This window comes from Phycodurus eques, chromosome 18 (assembly GCF_024500275.1).
Source record: "Phycodurus eques isolate BA_2022a chromosome 18, UOR_Pequ_1.1, whole genome shotgun sequence".
Taxonomy (NCBI): Eukaryota; Metazoa; Chordata; class Actinopteri; order Syngnathiformes; family Syngnathidae; genus Phycodurus; species Phycodurus eques.
This window is the reverse complement of record NC_084542.1, coordinates 7,550,850-7,570,543: the sequence shown is the minus strand read 5'-3', so window position 1 is coordinate 7,570,543 and position 19,694 is coordinate 7,550,850. Positions and strand designations below refer to the sequence as shown.

General features: G+C 42.2%; 2 protein-coding genes across 3 annotated transcripts in view; one reads left to right on the top strand and one right to left on the bottom strand.

The window, feature by feature from the left end:
* Nucleotides 1-11,853, bottom strand: part of susd6 (sushi domain containing 6) — a 40,397-nt gene extending 28,544 nt beyond the window's left edge. The window contains exon 1 of the mRNA XM_061704088.1: nucleotides 11,611-11,853. The gene's annotated coding sequence lies outside the window, so the exon portion shown is untranslated. The remainder of the gene's footprint in view (nucleotides 1-11,610) is intronic.
* Nucleotides 11,854-12,383: 530 nt separating this feature from the next.
* acot20 (acyl-CoA thioesterase 20) lies at nucleotides 12,384-17,795 on the top strand. 2 transcript variants are annotated; one of them, XM_061704413.1, is made up of 4 exons: nucleotides 12,384-12,410; nucleotides 13,743-14,265; nucleotides 16,095-16,297; nucleotides 16,798-17,795. In XM_061704413.1, exons 2-4 carry the CDS (start codon nucleotides 13,815-13,817, stop codon nucleotides 17,386-17,388), a joined length of 1,245 nt encoding a protein of 414 aa, XP_061560397.1. In that variant the 5' UTR covers nucleotides 12,384-12,410; nucleotides 13,743-13,814; the 3' UTR covers nucleotides 17,389-17,795. The 2 variants fall into 2 exon arrangements, with proteins under 2 accessions (XP_061560397.1, XP_061560396.1); XM_061704412.1 differs by lacking the exon at nucleotides 12,384-12,410 and adding an exon at nucleotides 12,424-12,679.
* The last annotated feature ends 1,899 nt before the right edge of the window (nucleotides 17,796-19,694 follow it).

Sequence of the window (19,694 nt, the reverse complement as noted above, 5' to 3'; positions counted from 1 at the left end):
GGCCTGGGAACGCCTCGGGATCCCCCCGGAGGAGCTGGATGAAGTGGCTGGGGAGAGGGAAGTCTGGGTGTCCCTGCTAAAGCTACTGCCCCCGCGACCCGACCTCGGATAAGCGGTAGAAAATGGATAGATGGGTGGATGGATGGATGGATAACCGATTACCGATCCGAACACAAGATGGAGCAATGCAACTTGTTCATTTATTGTATATACTTGTGTACTGTATACTTGAGTACCTTCAAACGTATTCTCTAGCATTTTAGACTAAAGTTAAAACATAAATGACCTCTAGTGGGCATTCAAGGATTGGCCACTGACATAGGTTTAGGTCAAATCAACAGTACAACATCAATGGGTGCTAACTTACTGTAATTAAATTATCCATCCATCCATCCATCCATTTTCTTTACCGCTTATCCGCACTAGGGCAGCGGGCCGCTGGAGCCCACCAGCTATCTTCGGGCGGGAGGCGGGGTGTGGGGCACATGGAAACAAACAACCATTCCCACTCACATTCACATCTACGGGCATGAGTCTTCAATCAACCTACCACATATGCTTTTGGGGTGTGGGAGGAAACGGGAGTGCCCGGAGAAAACCCACCCAGACATGGGAGAGCATGCAAACTCCACACAGGCGGGGCCGGGGATTGAACCCCGCTCCTCAGAACTGTGAGGCATACGCTCTAACCAGTCGGCTACCGTGCCGCCTCCATTTGTTGCATTCATTCAAAATTGATAAAAGTCATTATAATGTAATCAAATGTAATTAGACACTCTATATTACCAGAACTGTGAGGCAGTTAACCAGTCGTCCACCATGCCGGCTTGTAATAACCGGTAAATTACTTTATTGCAATTCAATTACCTTAATAAATACTGTTAATGAAATGCTTACTCTAACTTTCTCACTGTCCCGGCCGGCTATATGGACCAGTATTGTCCAGAGTTTGCGTCCGTTTGTTTTTTGCTTTGTTTTTTCCCCCCACGCTGCGTTGCTTGAACATGGCATGCTCCTCCTTGTGTACATTCTTCAGGTGCCTGATCAAATTTGTTTTGTTGAAACATTGAGATAACGTTCCCCAAAACGTACTTCAGTTGCGCAGAGACTGCAAATAACTTGCGTGTTGTTTGTGTGAAACACCGGAAAATAGTCCCACACCAACGACATGTTTTTCACCGACAAGATTGAGAAAAACTTTATTGGCTGTCAGATAGTTACAGTACTACGCCACTAGACACGGAACAAAGCTAAAAATAAACTAGCTTTTGGATTCATACGTGACAACGACCCGGAGTAAATGTCTTGCGCGGCGTCGATTGATGACGTCATTGGTCGGTTTGGCGAATTATGACATAAAAGCTGATCAGCAGAAAATTTTCAGCCGATACCGATCAGATCGGTGTGAAGTCTATCTGATACGCCTCGTAAATAACTTGTGTTTTGGTATGCACGTCTTTCTGTTAGCTCCCCACACGAGCACAATGAATACGTGTGCTGCAGGACGCGAAGCAAAACCCAAACCAGCTAAACTAGAAAATATGACATTCTGTATCTTGAGTTTGGTCTGTATGTGGCTGTACTGTGCCCCTGAGGTAGGTGACCGTTTCACATCAGGGATGTCACATCACAGAGCGAAACTGAAGGCAGAATAATTTTTTTTATTGATGGAAGTGATGTGTGACAAGGCTGTACTAGAGCCTATTGAAAATATTTTCACTGTAAACAAACAGTGTTCACTAGTAATTTGAATACACGATTTATTTTGAAATGTTACATTCTAGCCGGCACGGTGGCGCCTGGTTAGCACATGTGCCTCACAGTTCTGGGGACCGTGGGTTCAAATCCCGGCCCCGCCTCTGTGGAGTTAACATGTTCTCCCCGTGCTTGGGTGGGTTTTCTCCGGGCACTCCAGTTTCCTCCCACATCCCAAAAACATACGTGGGAGGTTGATTGAAGACTCTAAATTGCCCATAGGTGTGAATGAGTGTGTGAATGTGAATGGTTGTTTGTTTCTATGTGCCCTGCGATTGGCTGGCGACCAGCTCAGGGTGTACCCCGCCTCCCGCCCGAAGATAGCTGGGATGGGTTCCAGCAGCCCGCGACCCAAGTGAGGATAAATGGTCAAGAAAATGGATGGATGTTATATTCTAACTTATGCATTTCTTCAATTTCATTTAATAAAACATTATGCCAGTAAATGAAAGTCTAATTTATTTTTTATTTTAACCATGCAAACATGAGTCATTACAAATAGGGTTTTAAAAGTAGCAAGTAGGCATCGAAATGAATGTCCATCGATTCAAGACCCATCGACAATCCATAATTGAATCAAAGCCGTCTGAATTCAAATCAAATTGAATCATGAGGAGGCGACAGATTCACACTCAGAGGATCCACCATCGGTGAGACAGGTGGACACTACTGTAAATCTTGGCTATTTTGCTACTGCGAGATTGTTAAGTGGGAACAGTTTTTGTTATCTATGGGGAACTTGCAGACAGGGTACTCTATACAGAGAGGGAGAGAGAGACACACAGTGCTGCTGAGCTAATGGCCAATGTAATGGCAAGGTTACAGTTAGAGGGCAGTGGATATGATTGCAGATCTGCTGCATGGCCATTGACAGATGACCTAGAGCTGCTCGATGATGATATTGTAACCACCTGACTACAAATGACTGGGTTGCATGTGAAAGACTACATGTTATTGGGAACCTCAACTAGACAATTTTACACATTGGGCGGTAGCATGAGGGATCAAACCATGAGAGCCAAAACAGAGGTTGGATGGCCCCTGTGTGTGAGGAATGACTGACGTTTTGCCTGGTTGTGATGAAAACGGTCACAGTCCGAGTATTTTATGTATATCACCAGAAGCTGGGGTTGACGTTACGACATCTGTTGGATTGTGGGATGCTGTGTCACTGTGCAAAAATGCACATAGTAGCAGAAATACACCACTTCTGAGTTTTGTGTAAAGGGCAAAGAGAGATGGTCTTCTCTTATGGACGGGCCTAATACAGAAATTGTTGTTGTTGTAAGAGGCTAATATTCAAGATGTTTAACTTACCTAGTACAGTGGAAGAAATAATTATTTTACCCCTCACTGATTCTGTAAACTCACCCACTGACAAAAACATGAGTGGTCTATAATTTTAGTGGTATGTTTAACAGTGAGAGACAGAATATCTAAAAGAAAATCACCCAAAATTTTTTATTTGTATTTCATTGAGTGAAATACGGTGGCCGACTGGTTAGAGCGTCAGCCTCACAGTTCTGAGGACCCGGGTTCAATCCCCGGCCCCGACTGTGTGGAGTTTGCATGTTCTCCCCGTGCCTGTGTGGGTTTTCTCCGGGCACTCCGGTTTCCTCCCACATTCCAAAAACATGCATAAATTGGAGACTCGAAATTGCCCGTAGGTATGACTGTGAGTGCGAATGGTTGTTTTTTGTATGTGTCCTGCGATTGGCTGGCAACCAGTTCAGGGTGTACCCCGCCTCCTGCCCGATGACAGCTGGGATAGGCTCCAGCACGCCCGCGACCCTAGTGAGGAGAAGCGGCTCAGAAAACGGATGGATGGATGAGTGAAATACGTATTTGATCCCCTACCAACATTAAAGAATTCTGGCTCCCACAGACTTGTACTCTCACTTTAGGAAAGTACTCCTAATCTAAACTCGTAAACTGTATGAAAGACACCCATCTCAAATTGTTACCTGTATAAAGACACCTGTCCACAGAATCAATAAATTAGACACCAACGTCTCCATTGTGGGCAAGACCAAAGAACTTTCTAAGGACATTAGGGGCAAGATTGTAGACCTGCACAAGGCTGGAATGGGCTAGAAGACCATTGGCAAGAGGCTGGGTGAGATGGCGACAACTGTTGGTGCAATAATTAAGAAAAATTGAATAAACATAAAATGAGTTTGAATCTCCCTCGGTCTGGGGCTACTCGGACGATTTCACCTTGTGGGGTATCACTGATCATGAGAAAGGTTAGGCATCAGCCCAGAACTACATGGGAGGAGCTTGTTAATGATCCCTAGGCAGCTGGGACCAGTCACCAAGAAAAACATTGGTAGCACACTACGTCGTAATGGATCAAAATCCTGCAGCGCATGTAAGGTCCCCCTGCTCAAGAAGGCCAATCCGATGTTTGCCAATGAAACACTGAATGGATTCAGAGAATGATTTGGAGAAGGGGATTTGGTCAAATGAGACAAAAATCGAGCGAGGAATTCTGATTATGACCCCAAAAACACCATCCTCACAATCAAGCATGGAGGTGGAAGAATTATGCTTTGGGGGTGTTTCTCAGCAAAGGGGGCAGGTCAACTTCACAGCATCAAGGGAACTATGGATGGAGCCTTGTCCTGTGAAACCCTAGGTGACAACCTCCTTCTATCTGCCAGAAAACTTAAATTGACGGGGCTTCCAGCACGACAATGACCCAAAGCACACAGCCAAGGAATGAAAGAGTGGCTAAAGAAGAAGCACATTAAGGTCAAGGAGTTGCCTAGCCAGTCTCCGGACCTAAATCCCATAGAAAATTTGTGGCGGGAGCTGAATCTTTGAGTTGCCAAGGCACAGCCTCAAAACCTTAAGGATTTGGAAAGGATCTGCACAGAGGAGTGATCCAAAATTTCTCCCACAATGCAAAGTGTGTGCAAACTTGGTGATGAACTACAAGAAACGTCTGACCTCTGTTCTGGACAACAAGGTGTTCTCACCAAGTAGCAAGTAATGTTTTGATAGGGGGTCAAATACTTATTTACCTCAAAGACTTGGAAAATATATACATCTTATGAGATTTTCTTTTTGATATTCTGTCTCTTCCTGTTAAAATAAAACTACCATTAAAATTATAGACCGTTCATGTCTTTGCCAGTGGGTAAACTTACTCTCACTCTGAGTGATCAAATAATTATTTCCTCCACTGTATATAAAAATGCTTGCATTGCCAATCTCAATGTGTTCAGTGTAAAGATTTCACAGACTAGAGTGCTCCAGTAAATCAATCCCAGCATATCTGATCAGGCTGCACATGCTTTAATGTAATACTTGAAGCATAAGGGAATTTTGAAGAGAGCGAGAAATTTCCAATACACAAACAGTAGGGTTAGGCACCCGGCCGCCCACCATCTTCCTTATGTTCCTGAGGGTTTGATCGATGGCAACGGATATGTGCATGCGGTGTAGGTCAGTGGGAGAGAATGACGCAGACCAGATTTGACAAGACAGTTAGAGCCAAAGGGAACTAAAATGCAAACGGACCCATGCCAACCTTTGAAACCATGGATGTTACCCTTTTCCCTACGTTAGGAGATTCAAAATCTCTGTCAGCGGTTACTGATAGATTGTGGCAAAAAGTCTTTGCAATATGAAGGACAAACTAAAGTCAGAAGGAGTACAAAAAAACTAAAATATGTTAGGCTGGAAAGATTCTGCTGAGATGGAATTTCTAATGAAAGGTTGAGCTCTTGGGGAGGTCAGCGTATTGACCGGCTGGTATGTTTGCAAAGTGAAAAGCTTAAGCACAATCATGTTAATTGCTTTCATACAAGTGCCTAAGAAAACTCAAGCGGTTTTCTCCAGCTACTCCGGTTTTCTCCCACATCCCAAAAAACATGCATGGTAGGTTAATTAAAGACTCAAAATTTTCCCGTAGGTGTGAATGTGAGTGCGAATGGTTGTTTGTTTAAATGTGCCCTGCGATTGGCTAGCAACCTGTTCAGGGTGTACCCAGCCTCTCGCCCGAAGGTAGCTGGGATAGGCTCCAGCACGCCCGCGACCCTAGTGAGGATAAGCGGTACAGAAAATGGATGGATGGATGGACAAGTGCCTCAGAATAATCTGAATCTATCTACAACAAGTCTACAACTATAGCCCTTCTCATTCCTCTAATACAGTGGTACCAAACTCACGGCCCTCAGGCCAGATCCGGCCTGCCACATCATTCTGTGTGTCCCACGAAAGCAAATCTGTGCGTCAACTTCATGTTTTTTGCTAAAATACCAAAATTGCAAATTGTCTTCACTTTTAATAACGTTAATATATTGCATACATTTTGTGTTAACAATCCCCCTTTTAAAATAAATGGAATAGTCAAACATTTTTTTACAACCTTCTGATTTCAAAACTAGTTATTCATCGGTAAGTTGTGAACCTATAATAATAATGAGACGATTATACATTTATATGGGTTCAAAGACAAAACGGCCCTTAGATCGAAACCACAACTATGATGTGGCCTGTGACAAAATTAGTTCGACACTCCTGCGTCGAAAATATTCCTTTATTTGCTTTTAGTTGGTTTTAGACAGGCTTTACACGATCAGGATCTTTGGGACCGATCACTGATCAGCGAGTTAAAAAAAAACGATGGATTTATCACTGATCCGATCACAAGATGGAGCAATGTGTCTCTTTAAATGACTTGTTCATTTACTGTATACACTTGTGTACTGAGTATCTTCAAAAATATTCTCGTCAGGTCATGTATTCTAATCAGTCGGGTCAAACCAACATTACAACATGACAGAAATAATGGGTGCTAACTTACTGTAATTAAATTACTTTATTGTAATTAAATTATTGACACACACCAAACACTTTAGAGCATGATTGGACAGAACGCCGGCATGTTTATGTACAGCTGTTAGTGCTAGCACTAGCTTGCAAGGCTATGTAACATTTTGTTGGCTGCTTGTGAGCCATACCGTATTGAAAGTACGTTAACATACCTCAAGCAACCCATGAATAAACGTCTTATCGAGAGCATCGGTGACCACCACACGTTTTCCCCCATTTTGTTCTTTTTTGACCAACACAATGGGTTTTCTCCGGGTACTCCAGTTTCCTCCCGCATCCCCAAAACATGCATGCTAGGTTAATTGAAGACTCTAAATTGTGCAAATGCCTGCTTATTTATATGTGCCCTGCGAATGGCTGGTGACCAGTCAAGGCTGTACCACGGCTCTTGCCCAAAAACAGCTGGGATAGGCTCCAGCACACCCACAACCTTAGTGATGATAAGCGGTACGGAAAATGGATGGCTGGGTAATAGTCTGGTATAAGATGTTAAGCCCTACAATTACGACAGGAAAAGTAGGCAACTGTCCACTTCAGACACTAGTCTGACAAGCATCCATCCAGCAGGCTGTTACTGCGGCTTTTCAGCTGCCTGCAGCTCCGCGAATGCAAAGCAGTCCAAGGAAAGCAGCAGCACAGGCGTGTGTCCGTGGACAGAAAGCACTCATTGTGTCAAAGAAACAGCCGAGAGGATATTTCCACCCGATAGGCCCCAATGGTACCGCAGCTGGTAGAGGCAGTCGGGGCCTGTGGAGGGAGCCCAACGACAAGAGCTCTGCATGGCACACACTAGTCATTCTTTGTTTTGAGGTATGAAGTGATATTAAGCCCCACAGCGCCTGGTCATCCCAATCGGCTACCTCAAGGAATGTGACAGACAAATCCAAAAGTTATAGAAAAGAGACAAAAACAATAAAAGATTACAGGATCACTGTACAATGTTGAAAAGGGTAAGAATAACAGAAAGCAGCTGAGGCCATACAAAAAAACTTGTGTTTAAAGTCTGGGCCCAGAGGTGTTTAACAACCACAGTGCAGTTAAGTGTAAAAAAAAAAATTAAGAACCTTTTGTTGTGACTTTTGACTTGTCGCCACATTATTTGGTTGGCAACCAAATAAAATAATCTTGCAAATTACAGTAGTCAAATTTGTCCTATTTTAAAACAATACGAAATATATGTTATGCATGATATATACCTTATAAGACCTCAGTTTTTTCCAAAAGATTGATAGTAAACAACACACGAGCCAACGGCAGCACAAGACTTACTACAATATACAGTGGGAACGGAAAGTATTCAGATCCCCTTAAATTTTTCACTCTTTTTTATATTGCAGCCATTTGCTAAAATCATTTAAATTCATTTTCCCCACATTAATGTACACACAGCACCCCACCCATATTGACAGAAAAAAACGGAATTGTTGAAATTTTTGCAGATTTATTCAAAACGAAAAACTGAAATATCACACAGCCATAAGTATTCAGACCCTTTCTTAAGTATTTAGAAGAAGCCCCCTTTTGACCTAATACAGCCATGAGACTTTTTGGGAATGATACGAGTTTTTCCACCTGTATTTGGGGATCATCTGCCCTTCCTCTTTGCAGATCCTCGCCAGTTCTGTCAGGTTGGATGGTGAACGTTGGTGGGCAGCCATTTTCAGGCCTTTCCAGAGATGCTCAATTGGGTTTAAGTCAGGGCTCTGGCTGGGCCATTCAAAAACAGTCACAGAGTTGTTCTGAAGCCACTCCTTCGGTATTTTAGCTGTGTGCTTAGGGTCATTGTCTTTTTTTAAGGTGAACCTTCGGCCCAGTCTGAGGTTCTGAGCACTCTGGAAAGGATTTCGTCCAGGATATCCCTGTACTTGGAAGTATTTAATCTTTTCTTCCATTGCAACCAGTCTCCCTGTCCCTGCAGCTGAAAAACACACCCACAGCATGATGCTGCAACCACCATGCTTCACTGTTGGGACTGTATTGGACAGGTGATGAGCAATGCCTGGTTTTCTCCACACATACCGCCTAGAATTAAGGCCAAAAAGTTCTATCTTGGTCTCATCAGACCAGAGAATCTTATTTCTCACCATCTTGGAGTCCTTCCGGTGTTTTTTTTTTTATAGCAAACTCCATGTGGGCTTTCATGTGTCTTGCACTGAGGAGAGGCTTCTGTCGGGCCACTCTGCCATAAAGCCCCGACTGGTGGAGGGCTGCAGTGGTGGTTGACCTTTTGAAATTAGCAGGGGCGTCCATGAAAAAGACGTTGGCAGCATATATTTCTCTAAAATTTCTCTCTCTATTTCTCTCGTCCATGAAAAAGACGTTGGCAGCATATATTTCTCTAAAACCTGTATGTACCTTTCAGTATTAATCGTGCCTTCACAGATGTGTAAGTTACCCATGCCATTGGAACTAACACAGCCCCGTACCATCACAGATGCTGGCTTTTGAACTTTGTGTCCGTAACAGTCTGGATGCTTATTTTCCTCTTTGGCCCGGAGGACACGACATCCCCAATTTCCAAAAACAATTTGAAATGTGGACTCGTAGAACCACAGAAATCTTTTCCACTTTGCATCAGTCCGTCTTAGATGAGCTCGGGCCCTGAGAAGCCGGCGGCGTTTCTGGGTGTTGTTAATAAATGGCTTTTGCTTTGCATAGTAGAGTTTCAAGTTGCACTTACGGATGTAGCACAGAACTGTATTTACTGACATTGGTTTTCTGAAGTGTTCCTGGGCCCATGTGGTAATATCCTTCACAGATTGATGTTGGTTTTTGATGCAGTGCCGCCTGAGGGATCGAAGTTCACGGGCATTCAAGCTTGGTTTTCGGCCTTGCCGCTTACATGCAGTGATTTCTCCGGATTCTTTGAAACCTTTGATGATATTATGGATCGCAGATGATGAAATCCCTAAATTCCTTGCAATTGTACGTTGAGGAACATTGTCCTGGCGGCACGGTGGCCGACTGTTCTGAGGACCGGGGTTCAATCCCAGGTCCCGCCTGTGTGGAGTTTGCATGTTCTCCCCGTGGGTTTTCTCCGGGAACTTCGGTTTCCTCCCACATCCCAAAAACATGCATTAATTGGAAACTCTAAATTGCCCGTAGGTGTGAATGTGAGTGCGAATGTTTGCTTGTTTGTATGTGCCCTGCGATTGGCTGGCAACCAGTGCAGGGTGTACCCCGCCTCCTACCCGATGATAGCTGGGTTAGGCTCCAGCACTCCCGCGACCCTAGTGAGGAGAAGCGGCTCAGAAAATGGATGGATGGATGGATGGAACATTGTCCTTAATCTGTTCGACTATTTTCTCACAGAATTGCTCAGAAAGAGGTGAACCTCGCCCCATCTTTGCTTGGGAAAGACTGAGCAATTCAGGGAAGCTCCTTTTATACCCAATCATGGCACCCACCTGTTCCCAATTAGCCTGTTCACCTGTGGGATGTTCCAAACAGGTGTTTGATGAGCATTCCTCAACTTTTTTTTCCACCTGTCCCAGCTTTTTTGGAACATGTTGCAGCCATAAAATTCAAAGTTAATGATTATTTGCTAAAAACAATAAAGTTTATCTTGAACATTAAATATATTGTCTTCGTCGTGTATTCAATTAAATATAGGTTCAACATGATTTGCAAATCATTGTATTCTGTTTTTATTTATGTTTAACGCAACGTCCCAACTTCATTGGAATTGGAGTTGTATGTCGGTACCATTGTAAACTGACACCTCCCTGTAGTGGTTTATTGATTTACTATAAACATTTAGCTTCTTTATAGACTTGCCACTTTTATTTTGATAACAATTATGGAAGCATCACTAAAGCTGAGACTGATCATTTTATTGGTTTTATATTTCCCTTACAGTGGTTGACAGTTGCAAATGTTAAAATTCCACTTAAAAATACCTGCACAGTTAGCTCCTGGATGGCGAAAGTCTGATCCAGGACCAAGATACTAGACGAGGAAAACGGATTGGACATGCAAACATGTTGCAGACCAACAATGTCCCTGGAACGGATTGTGTTCGACCTGAGGTTCAACTCCTCCAGAAAGAAATAACCCAAAAAGTATGCAGCACAATCTTAAGAACCCTGCCTTTTACACATTTCATCATAACGTGTTGCCCTAGAGTCTCTTGCGTTCTGCCTTCCTCTTCTTGATTTTTGTCAGTATTACGTTATGACCAAGCAGACAGTAATCACTTCCATCTTGAGTACGGTAAGTGTGTGACGTTTCTGTCCTTCCCAACAAACAGGAAACCACTCAAGGTATTATTGGAACAAAAGCGAGGGTGGATTTGGACAGTGCTGTGGGGGAATATATGAGCAACCCCACTAAAATCAACACCAGAACACATCAGTTTCCATTCTCAGGAGACGCCCGGCTGCCTTCACAGCGGCACAGTCAGTCAGTCACACGCTAGGACACGTGAAAATGTACTGCGAGATATTTCAACAAAGAACGTGACGGGTTGCCAAGAAAACACGCACGCACACACAATGTAGTAGAGAAAAATAAAACCAACATTTATATATCATCGCTCGCGGCTTAAATATAGTACTGTACATATAATACTGTAAATATAATATCACTGTTCACGTGATCGAAACGTAACAATACAAGGAACACTCTCTGAGACTTGCTTATTTTCACATGAATAATTCCTTATCCTAAGTGAGAATGCCTTATTAGACCATTAATGACACTGTTATATATATCCAAAAGCAACTGAAAATATGTCAATGTTGTGAAACACTACTTGTTGTTCCAAGTTTATAAATAGGGAACTTATCCTCCAAGTCTGAGCGTGAATATTCTTTACAGTGCCATTAAAATACGTCATGTTATCCCCGTTTGTGACCAAGCAAACTACAACGACAACGACGACGACGACGACGACAACGACGACAACGACGACAACGACAACGACGACGACAACGCCGCCGCCGCCAAGGGTACCGAATGGGGCTCTCGTAGTGGCCATTCTGCGCTTAGCTCGCCAAATAAAAGACGACTTACCGACAAAAGGTTACCAGCGGCGAGTCCTCCTCCCTTGTTCACATTCGACGCATTTAACGGCGGCGTAAACGAACACACACGACGCGGTACGTGGCGAAATAGCACCAAATGATGTCGTCTCCGTCGTCGTATTTCCCCAGCGAGGCTCGGCCCGGCTCGCCACAGTTCTTTTTTTTTTAATTTGAGGTGAACGGAAACAACTCGGTGTGTGACTGAGAACTCGACCAGCTGCCTCGCTCAGTGGCTCTCGCGCGGTTTCCATGGCTACTCCGTGAAAAGGGCGGGTCCTAATCTGTCAAATCATTCGCGGGGGCCTTTCAAAGTAAAAGCGAGGGAGCCCCCTTCAGAGGAAGAGCGCACGGTCAAGTAGCGAGACAGAAATGACAGTAAAACACACAAAGGGCTGACATATTTAACGTTATGGCAATTCGGTCATTCTTTAGTTCTTCAGTCTTGACCGTTCTTTTTCATAGCTAAAAATAAGCACAAATAATATATAGCTGCCAATGATTGATAATAGCATTGAAGTCTTTGTAAATCATTATTTGATACATGTCTTGAAGTGCTTTTTACGGTAATTACAATGACTTGTTTGTTACCCTTATGGGTGTTTTTTTTAAAAAAAACTTTTAACACAACACGTTCCTATTTTAATGTATATTCCATTTGGCCAGAACTAGAGATGATGGCTGGAGCGAGACAGAGCTCGATATTGCGTTCAATGCTGTCCTCCAGTGGCTGCTCGAAAAATATTAGCATTTCTGCAACGTCTACAAAAGGAGACCGCTTCATACTTCCGGGTGAGGACCACGACCATCTTGGCAAAATACTAAAACTTTACCCCCACCCCCCCTCTTAAAATTCAAATATACTGTAGTTCGAAAATCAGACATTTCTTCCAGTCGTGTTGCGAAAGATCGAGTAAACGCTTGCAAATATTTAAACAAGGAAATAAAAAGTAGCGTTTCAGAAACCACCGCCGGCTTTTTCCAGTAAAGTGGTTCCTTCCAGTAGGGTTGAGCTCATTGCTTTCCATTTACTTATCCACACATTTTGATATTTTTGAAAGGTATGTTTTTGCCCTTTTGTTGAGTGTGTGTGTGTTTGCGTGTCATTCAATGTGCGTTTCATGTAGTCTTAACCCCCCCCTCGAACGTAGAAAAACAACGATAATCAAGCTTTCACTTGCGTTTTCCATGTAGGTGCACGTTCCATAGTTCGACTTTCTGCACAACGCAAAACTGTGATTCATGTAGTTGTGACTTTTTGTACTTGTTCGGTAAAACGGTAGTGAACTGTGTAACCTTTCACCCAGTTAAGCATCACTGGGTCTTTGTTTATACCCTTGAGCGGGGTCAACATTTCCCTTTTGAGCAAAGGGGGACGTTAATCGCTATCATTAATTCATGAATACATTGGGGAAGTATGTATTGCTCGTGTATTCACGATGACGTCCAGCATTGTGTAACACCTTTTGTATCAAATAATTTACAGATTACTTTTAAAATAACATTTGAATTCAATTCTGTCAAAGTTGTATATTCAGCTGACAAAGACCCTCACTGCATAGACAAGTTACAACGCACAGCATGTCTCCTGTCGTTAATGCTGTTAATTAGGATATCGGATTACTATAAAGGGAATCCGACGTGGAATTATTAAGTGATAACCTTGCAGCAACAATTGGGGCACCTTTGATGCCCTAACTAATTTATACAAGAAGATGCAGATTTCACTATTGTGATGCAACACATAGCATCAACTTTAGAATTTGTTGTTTTGTAAAAAAAAAATGTTAATTTTGAATGCGTGCCTCCATATGCATGGCCTTTATTAAAATGACTTTTAATTGCACAGTGCACACATTGGCTACTTGTACTCCTCATGCTTAACACAATCCAGATATGTTCCCATTTCATCTTGTTAATACAGTTCTTAGGGACCAACTAAGCTTCTTCATCTTATTTTGTTTACGTCCTTGTGGTTTCAACGCTACTCTCTTTCCAAACTAATTAAAAAAATGCACAATTTACCCCAGCTGTAAATGATGGAAAAGCTTGAAATGACGACGAATTTGACCTTGAAATAGGTGTGTGAACCTTTCTTTGTCCTTTTCTCTTTTTCTAACACAGGCAAAGTGGCAATGACAACGAACGCAACGTTCAGACCATTTGTGTGAGTCACGAATCTGCCTTGAAACTGAAATGGCTCAGATCCGCCTAAAAATTCTCCCCAGTGTCCGCTGTGTCTTTGACAAACTGGTTCAAGTTAAAGTCGAGGGTCTCGCTCCCCACAAACCGGTGGAATTGAGGTCGAGGTTGGTTGATGACAAAGGGGTGGTTTTCAAAGCTTCCGCCCTCTACAAAGCTGATGAAAAAGGCCTGGTAGATGTGAGTAGCGACCCCTCTCTGGGAGGAAGTTACACTGGAGTGGAGCCCATGGGTTTATGGTGGTCCATGGTGCCAGACACCCCGCACAAAAAACTTGTGAAGAAGAATGTGCTGAGCCCAACTCTTGTGGAAATAGCAGTCCACAATGGAGGTAGTGGAGAGGTGTTAGCCTGTGAAACCAATGAGAGAGAATACATGATGGAGGGCATGAGGAGAATTCCTGTGCGAGAGGGACGTGTGCGAGGAGTCCTCTTCGTACCACCAGGTTTGTTTGTTTTCTGTATTTCCTCAAATAAGAGCAGGGAGATTTGATTACTCAACTGCAGGAGTTTCTTTTAAGGAGGTGTCTACTGTACAAATGCATGTGTAATGGTGGCACTTGACACGGTGCTATTTGTTTGGCCAGGGAATTGTTATTTCTATCTTCATTTGGAATTGAATGTGTAACATGCTCCCTTTTAGTAGTATTTTGCATGTCATTATTGTTCAATAGTAAATGCAGTTGGAAGTGGAACTAACGCTTCCCTGCTTAACATTCTGCACCATCACTTATGTTAGATGCACCAGCCACAATAGGGTCTGGGGAAGTTATGCCTATTCAAATTTGCAAATGCTATACAGCTGTATGACAATGCTGGTCATTCATTTCATGAATTAATGTATGCGTTTGTTCTCATCCCAGTCTTCATTGTTTGATTTGTCTGAAGACTTGCGACTTTGTGTGTGTGCATGCGGGGGAAGAGGGGTGGGGGATATTTACTATCAGGATTCTGCTTGAAAGCTAAAACAGTGTCAGGAAGAGCCTACAAGAACATCTGAGCTTTATTTGGGGTTAATCAGAGACACTTTGCTGACCCCTATGTGTGATTGGTTAATTGTCAACACAGCCACATTCCCAGTTATAAGAGGGTGTGCTCACCTGTGTACCCACATTATCTCCATTGTTTATTTTTACGTCCCCTCTCGAAAATATATATTTTTTTTCAATTGAGTTGCACAGGTTGTAGGTTGCATTAATGGTGGAAAAAGTAGAAATTTATCTTGGTGTCATTTTTTTGTTAAATCACAAAAACCTGGCACGGACGGTTGTGTAGACATTTTACATCCACAGTAGATGGACAGATCAGATCTACACTATCAATGCGAGCCTGACATAATCAAAGAAACCAAATGGCTATGATTATACACCTGCGCTAAACCTAAACTAAAAATTTAGAGAAGATATAAAAATGCTACGTTAGAGGTACTGCCCATTGTAAAATTAAACAAAATAATTGCCAATGGGGCGGCACGGTGGCCGACTGGTTCGAGCGTCAGCCTCACAGTTCTGAGGTGCGGGGTTCAATCGCCGTCCCCGCCTGTGTGGAGTTTGCATGTTCTCCCCGTGCCTGCGTGGGTTTTCTCCGAGGACTCCGGTTTCCTCCCACATCCCAAAAACATGTATTAATTGGAGACTCTAAATTGCCCGTAGGCATGACTGTGAGTGCGAATGGTTGTTTGTTTCTATGTGCCCTGCGATTGGCTGGCAACCAGTTCAGGGTGTACCCCGCCTCCTGCCCGATGATAGCTGGAATAGGCTCCAGCACGTCCGCGACCCTAGTGAGGAGAAGCGGCTCAGAAAATGGATGGATGGATGGATGAATTGCCAGTGGGGTAATGTGGAAGTTATGCACGTTTAAATCAATGCGGGAAGAGTCAGCCCAGGCCAACTAAACGGTATGCAACATTTAATGTTTGTATTATTAATGTATGATTGTTTACTTCTGTGTTGCTGCCAGGTGTTGACACATGTACTTTGTCTGTTCAATTTGGGAATCTTTGTGTGGGCCTTGTTTAACGTGTTCCACAAATGTAAACAAAGCCATGTTGCATATGTGTCACTTCAATGTAGCTAGAAATAATAACAAAATTGGATATAGGAATAACACTGAAATTGGACACTTGGGCCTGCTGTGTAGATGCAGCAGGGAGGCATCTATTGGTTGGCATCTAATAGAGTGGATGCTACTATTTGATGGCATATTGACCGAAAACAACTAGTCCTTCAGTATTCCTTCCATTCTGAGGTCCTTGTTTTTCTTTTCTTTTTTTCAGGCAAGGGGCCATTCCCTGGAATTCTAGATTTATATATTTTAGGTGGAGGCCTCAATGAGCAGCGAGCCAGCCTCTTGGCAAACAAAGGTTTTGTTGTGCTGGCACTGGCCTATTATCGCTACCAGGACTTACCCAAAAATCCCAAGAACTTGGATTTGGAATATTTTGAAGAGGCTGTGAACTTTCTACAGAAACTTCCAGAGGTTAGTGAATTCAAATTAGAAGAGAAGTAGTACTATGTAAATTGTAATTTCTTTTTAAATTCTGAACCTGTGTAAGGACTTGGACTTTGAAACGACAGGGTCACGGTTCAAGTCCTGCGACGACTAGAGAAAGGCAACTAGATGTTGGAGAGATGCATGTCTGCTTCCGATTTTTTAATTGCCCATTAGAGAGCCCTGCCTCCACCACCCCAACTGAGCTTAAGAGATGCAGCACTGTTTATGTGCCCCTTCACTCTGACGCTTTCCTTGCATGTGTGTGATTTGGTTAGCTATGTGGTGTGCATTACACAAATATACAGCAGAGAGTCTGTTGCATTTTCCCTTGAAGGATGATGATCAGTGCAATATGGACAAAATTACTTAAATCAAAATGTCAACTGTTTTAAACGTCTCCATCTAGTGGATGAGTATGTAGAAATATAGCTTATTGATGTAATTGTGATCATACAGAAGAGTATACTGTATCTCATTTTTTGCAGGTTCAAGGTCCTGGAATAGGCGTCATATCAATGTCCCATAGTGGTGCTTTGGCTTTGTCGATGGCATCGTTTTTCTCAGGAATCACAGCAACTGTTTGTATTAATGGCTGCAGTGGAAATACTGTGATTCCATTACACTACAAAGACATAGTTATGCCCGCACTCCGACCCGTCTTATGGAAAATCAAAATCAGGAAATCTTGGTTGATTGATATACGTGACGTCACGCCGGATCCAACCCTGACCAAAAATCGAGCGTCTTTGATTCCTATAGAGCGAGCCACCTGCCACTTCCTGTTTGCTGTTTCAGAAGACGACCGCAACTGGAACAGCGTTTTTTTTGCCAAGCAAGCTGCTGACATTTTGAAAAGTCATGGCAAGGAATCCTTTCAGGTGGTTTCTTATCCAAAAGCTGGACACTTCTTGGAAGTCCCTCACATGCCATTTTGTCCATCTTCTTTCCACGCTGCAGTGGGAAGAGCTGTGGCGTTCGGTGGGGAGCCAAAGGCCCACTCGGCGGCTCAGCTGGACCTTTGGCAGCGAGTCCAAGCGTTCTTTAATAGACACTTGAACAACAAGCACGCTTATTAGCAAGCATCAAGTGTGCCAAGACTCACCTATTTTACACAAAATTAGGTCAATACAACAAGGACACTTACCCACTTTATTAGTTAACTGTCTCAATAATTATGAAGGTCTAACTGGATGGCAAAATACTCCACTTAACAGTACTACAAATGAATGTCTACAAAATGATATTGCTTTCTATTGAATAATATACAAAACACATTTAAAGACTAATTTGTGTTTTCTGCCATTGTCCAACATAAATAGATGTGAAATTGCTGTAAAATCTCCAGTCTTATTTATCTCACAACAACACTAAAACGGTTTTACAGCTTTACAATCATGTGTGTTCTTCAGTGTTAGCGAATCAGATTGCAAAGTGGTTGCAAATAATCTGTAGCAGGAATAAGATAAGATCATTTAAAGCAAAGCAAAGCCAATTTATTTATATAGCGCATTTCATACGCAAAGTAACTCAATGTGCTTTACATGATTAAAAGCATTTAAAAAAGAGGGAAAAAAACTGCTTTTGAACATTTAAAACAAAGAGGAAAAAAATAAAAGTAAAATTAAAACAGCGTGCAATGCAATAACTATCATTTAAAAGTGGAAATGCTCTAAAAAGCATGAGAAAAAAGAAGAGTTTTTAACCTGGACTTAAAAACATGCACAATTGGGGCTGACGTCACTTCTGCTGGCAACTTATCCATTTGTGTGCAGCATAATAGCTAAATGCTGCTTCACCATATTTGCTTTGGACTCTGTGCCCCACTATTTGACCTGAGTCTGTTGATCTCAGAGCCCTACTGGATTTATATTCCATTAGCATTTCTTTCATGTATTCAGGACCTAAACCTGATTTACTGATTTATAGACCAGTAGCAGAACTTTAAAATCTATTCTAAAGCTGACTGGGAGCCAGTGTAAAAACTTTAGAATTGGAGTAATATGCTCTGACTTGAACTTAGATTCATAAAGTACGGTAAATCTCCACCCCTTTGTGCACGCCTAAGAACATCAAGTATAAAACAGTAAGAAACACTTGTGCCAAAAGAGCCTGCGAGTGAGGACTTGATTGAGATAAGTAGTTGGGGTTATAATTTGCGTTGTGTTGGCTGTAAACATGTCTGTTACTCGTATTATCAAGTTTGGACATGATTATTTCCTGTCACAATTAAGATAAACGTGCACATGCAAGATAAAGATGATTACATCTAACCATAAATATGTCATAATTTCTCAAATCATGTCGCATGGGCGCTTTAAATTTAACCGCCACGTGGAGGTTCCAGCCCACCCGCGAGGACACGAGCAATAGAAAATGGAGGGACTGATGTTTATTTTCCCTGAGGCTAATACACAAACAGATGTTTTACTGAGCAGCGGAAACCTTATAATATCACTGGGACAAATGTTAACAGACCAGCAGTTTAATATAAAGTGCAATTTCTGTAATCTAAAATTGTAAAAAAAAAAAGAAACAGTCCATGGACTCCCCTAAATCCCTTTTATTCTCCCGGTTGCCTGAACAAAAATCACTGTTGCATTCTAGGCTATAAACGTAGTCATTTCACATTTAAGGTTATTAATAACAAACATTGGCCTCAACATAGTTTCTTAACTTCTTTCAGACAGCTAAGACAAACAGAGAGGAATGAAACATTTTTATTATTTGTAATTCAATTAATAAAACTTTTCATCGGCAGCATCTCTTATAATTTAGCTACGCGATTGGTTGTTTTATACACTCCTGTCCAGGCTGTTTACAATACAGTACAATATTGTAGGTTGACAATTATAATAATACAACAGAATACAGAGTGGGCAAATAAAAATGGCAATCTTTTTGTGTTTGTCACAGTGGTTAATTTAGGATTTCAAAATGAATATGTCATTTAAAACATTGCCTATCTAGTTACTAATTGTTTCATGTGGGTGATAGTTTGACTCTGGAATTTATGAATTAAAATCTCATTATTTTCTGTGGGAAAAAATTTTCAGGAATACAGCAAACAAATTAAAGCCAGAACAGATTGTGGTCTTGGTGGTTCCACTTTAAGTTCCGCGAACTGACAATTTGCATGCTTTTTCAGGGTCCTTCGAGCTTTTACAGTGGATAATCACTGAGGTGTCACATCAATCTAAAAACATAAAACACACAACTTCGGCGCAAACAGTTTCAACATGACAGGTTTTACTGTCATCACACATTATAAACTGAGTACCCCATACACGACGCCACAGTTTGACAATCACTTATTGTATCTAGACTAGAGCAAAATGACATCTCAGGCATATACAGGGTTACATATTTCAGAAACCACCCTGAG

What these genes read in the sequence shown, in the direction of transcription:
- acot20 (XM_061704413.1), top strand. Translation starts at nt 13,815, where the DNA reads ATGGCTCAGATCCGCCTAAAAATTCTCCCCAGTGTCCGCTGTGTCTTT. An exon ending in AGTCCTCTTCGTACCACCAG is followed by an intron (nt 14,266 to 16,094) that starts GTTTGTTTGTTT and finishes TCTTTTTTTCAG; the next exon opens with GCAAGGGGCCATTCCCTGGA. An exon ending in TTCTACAGAAACTTCCAGAG is followed by an intron (nt 16,298 to 16,797) that starts GTTAGTGAATTC and finishes CATTTTTTGCAG; the next exon opens with GTTCAAGGTCCTGGAATAGG.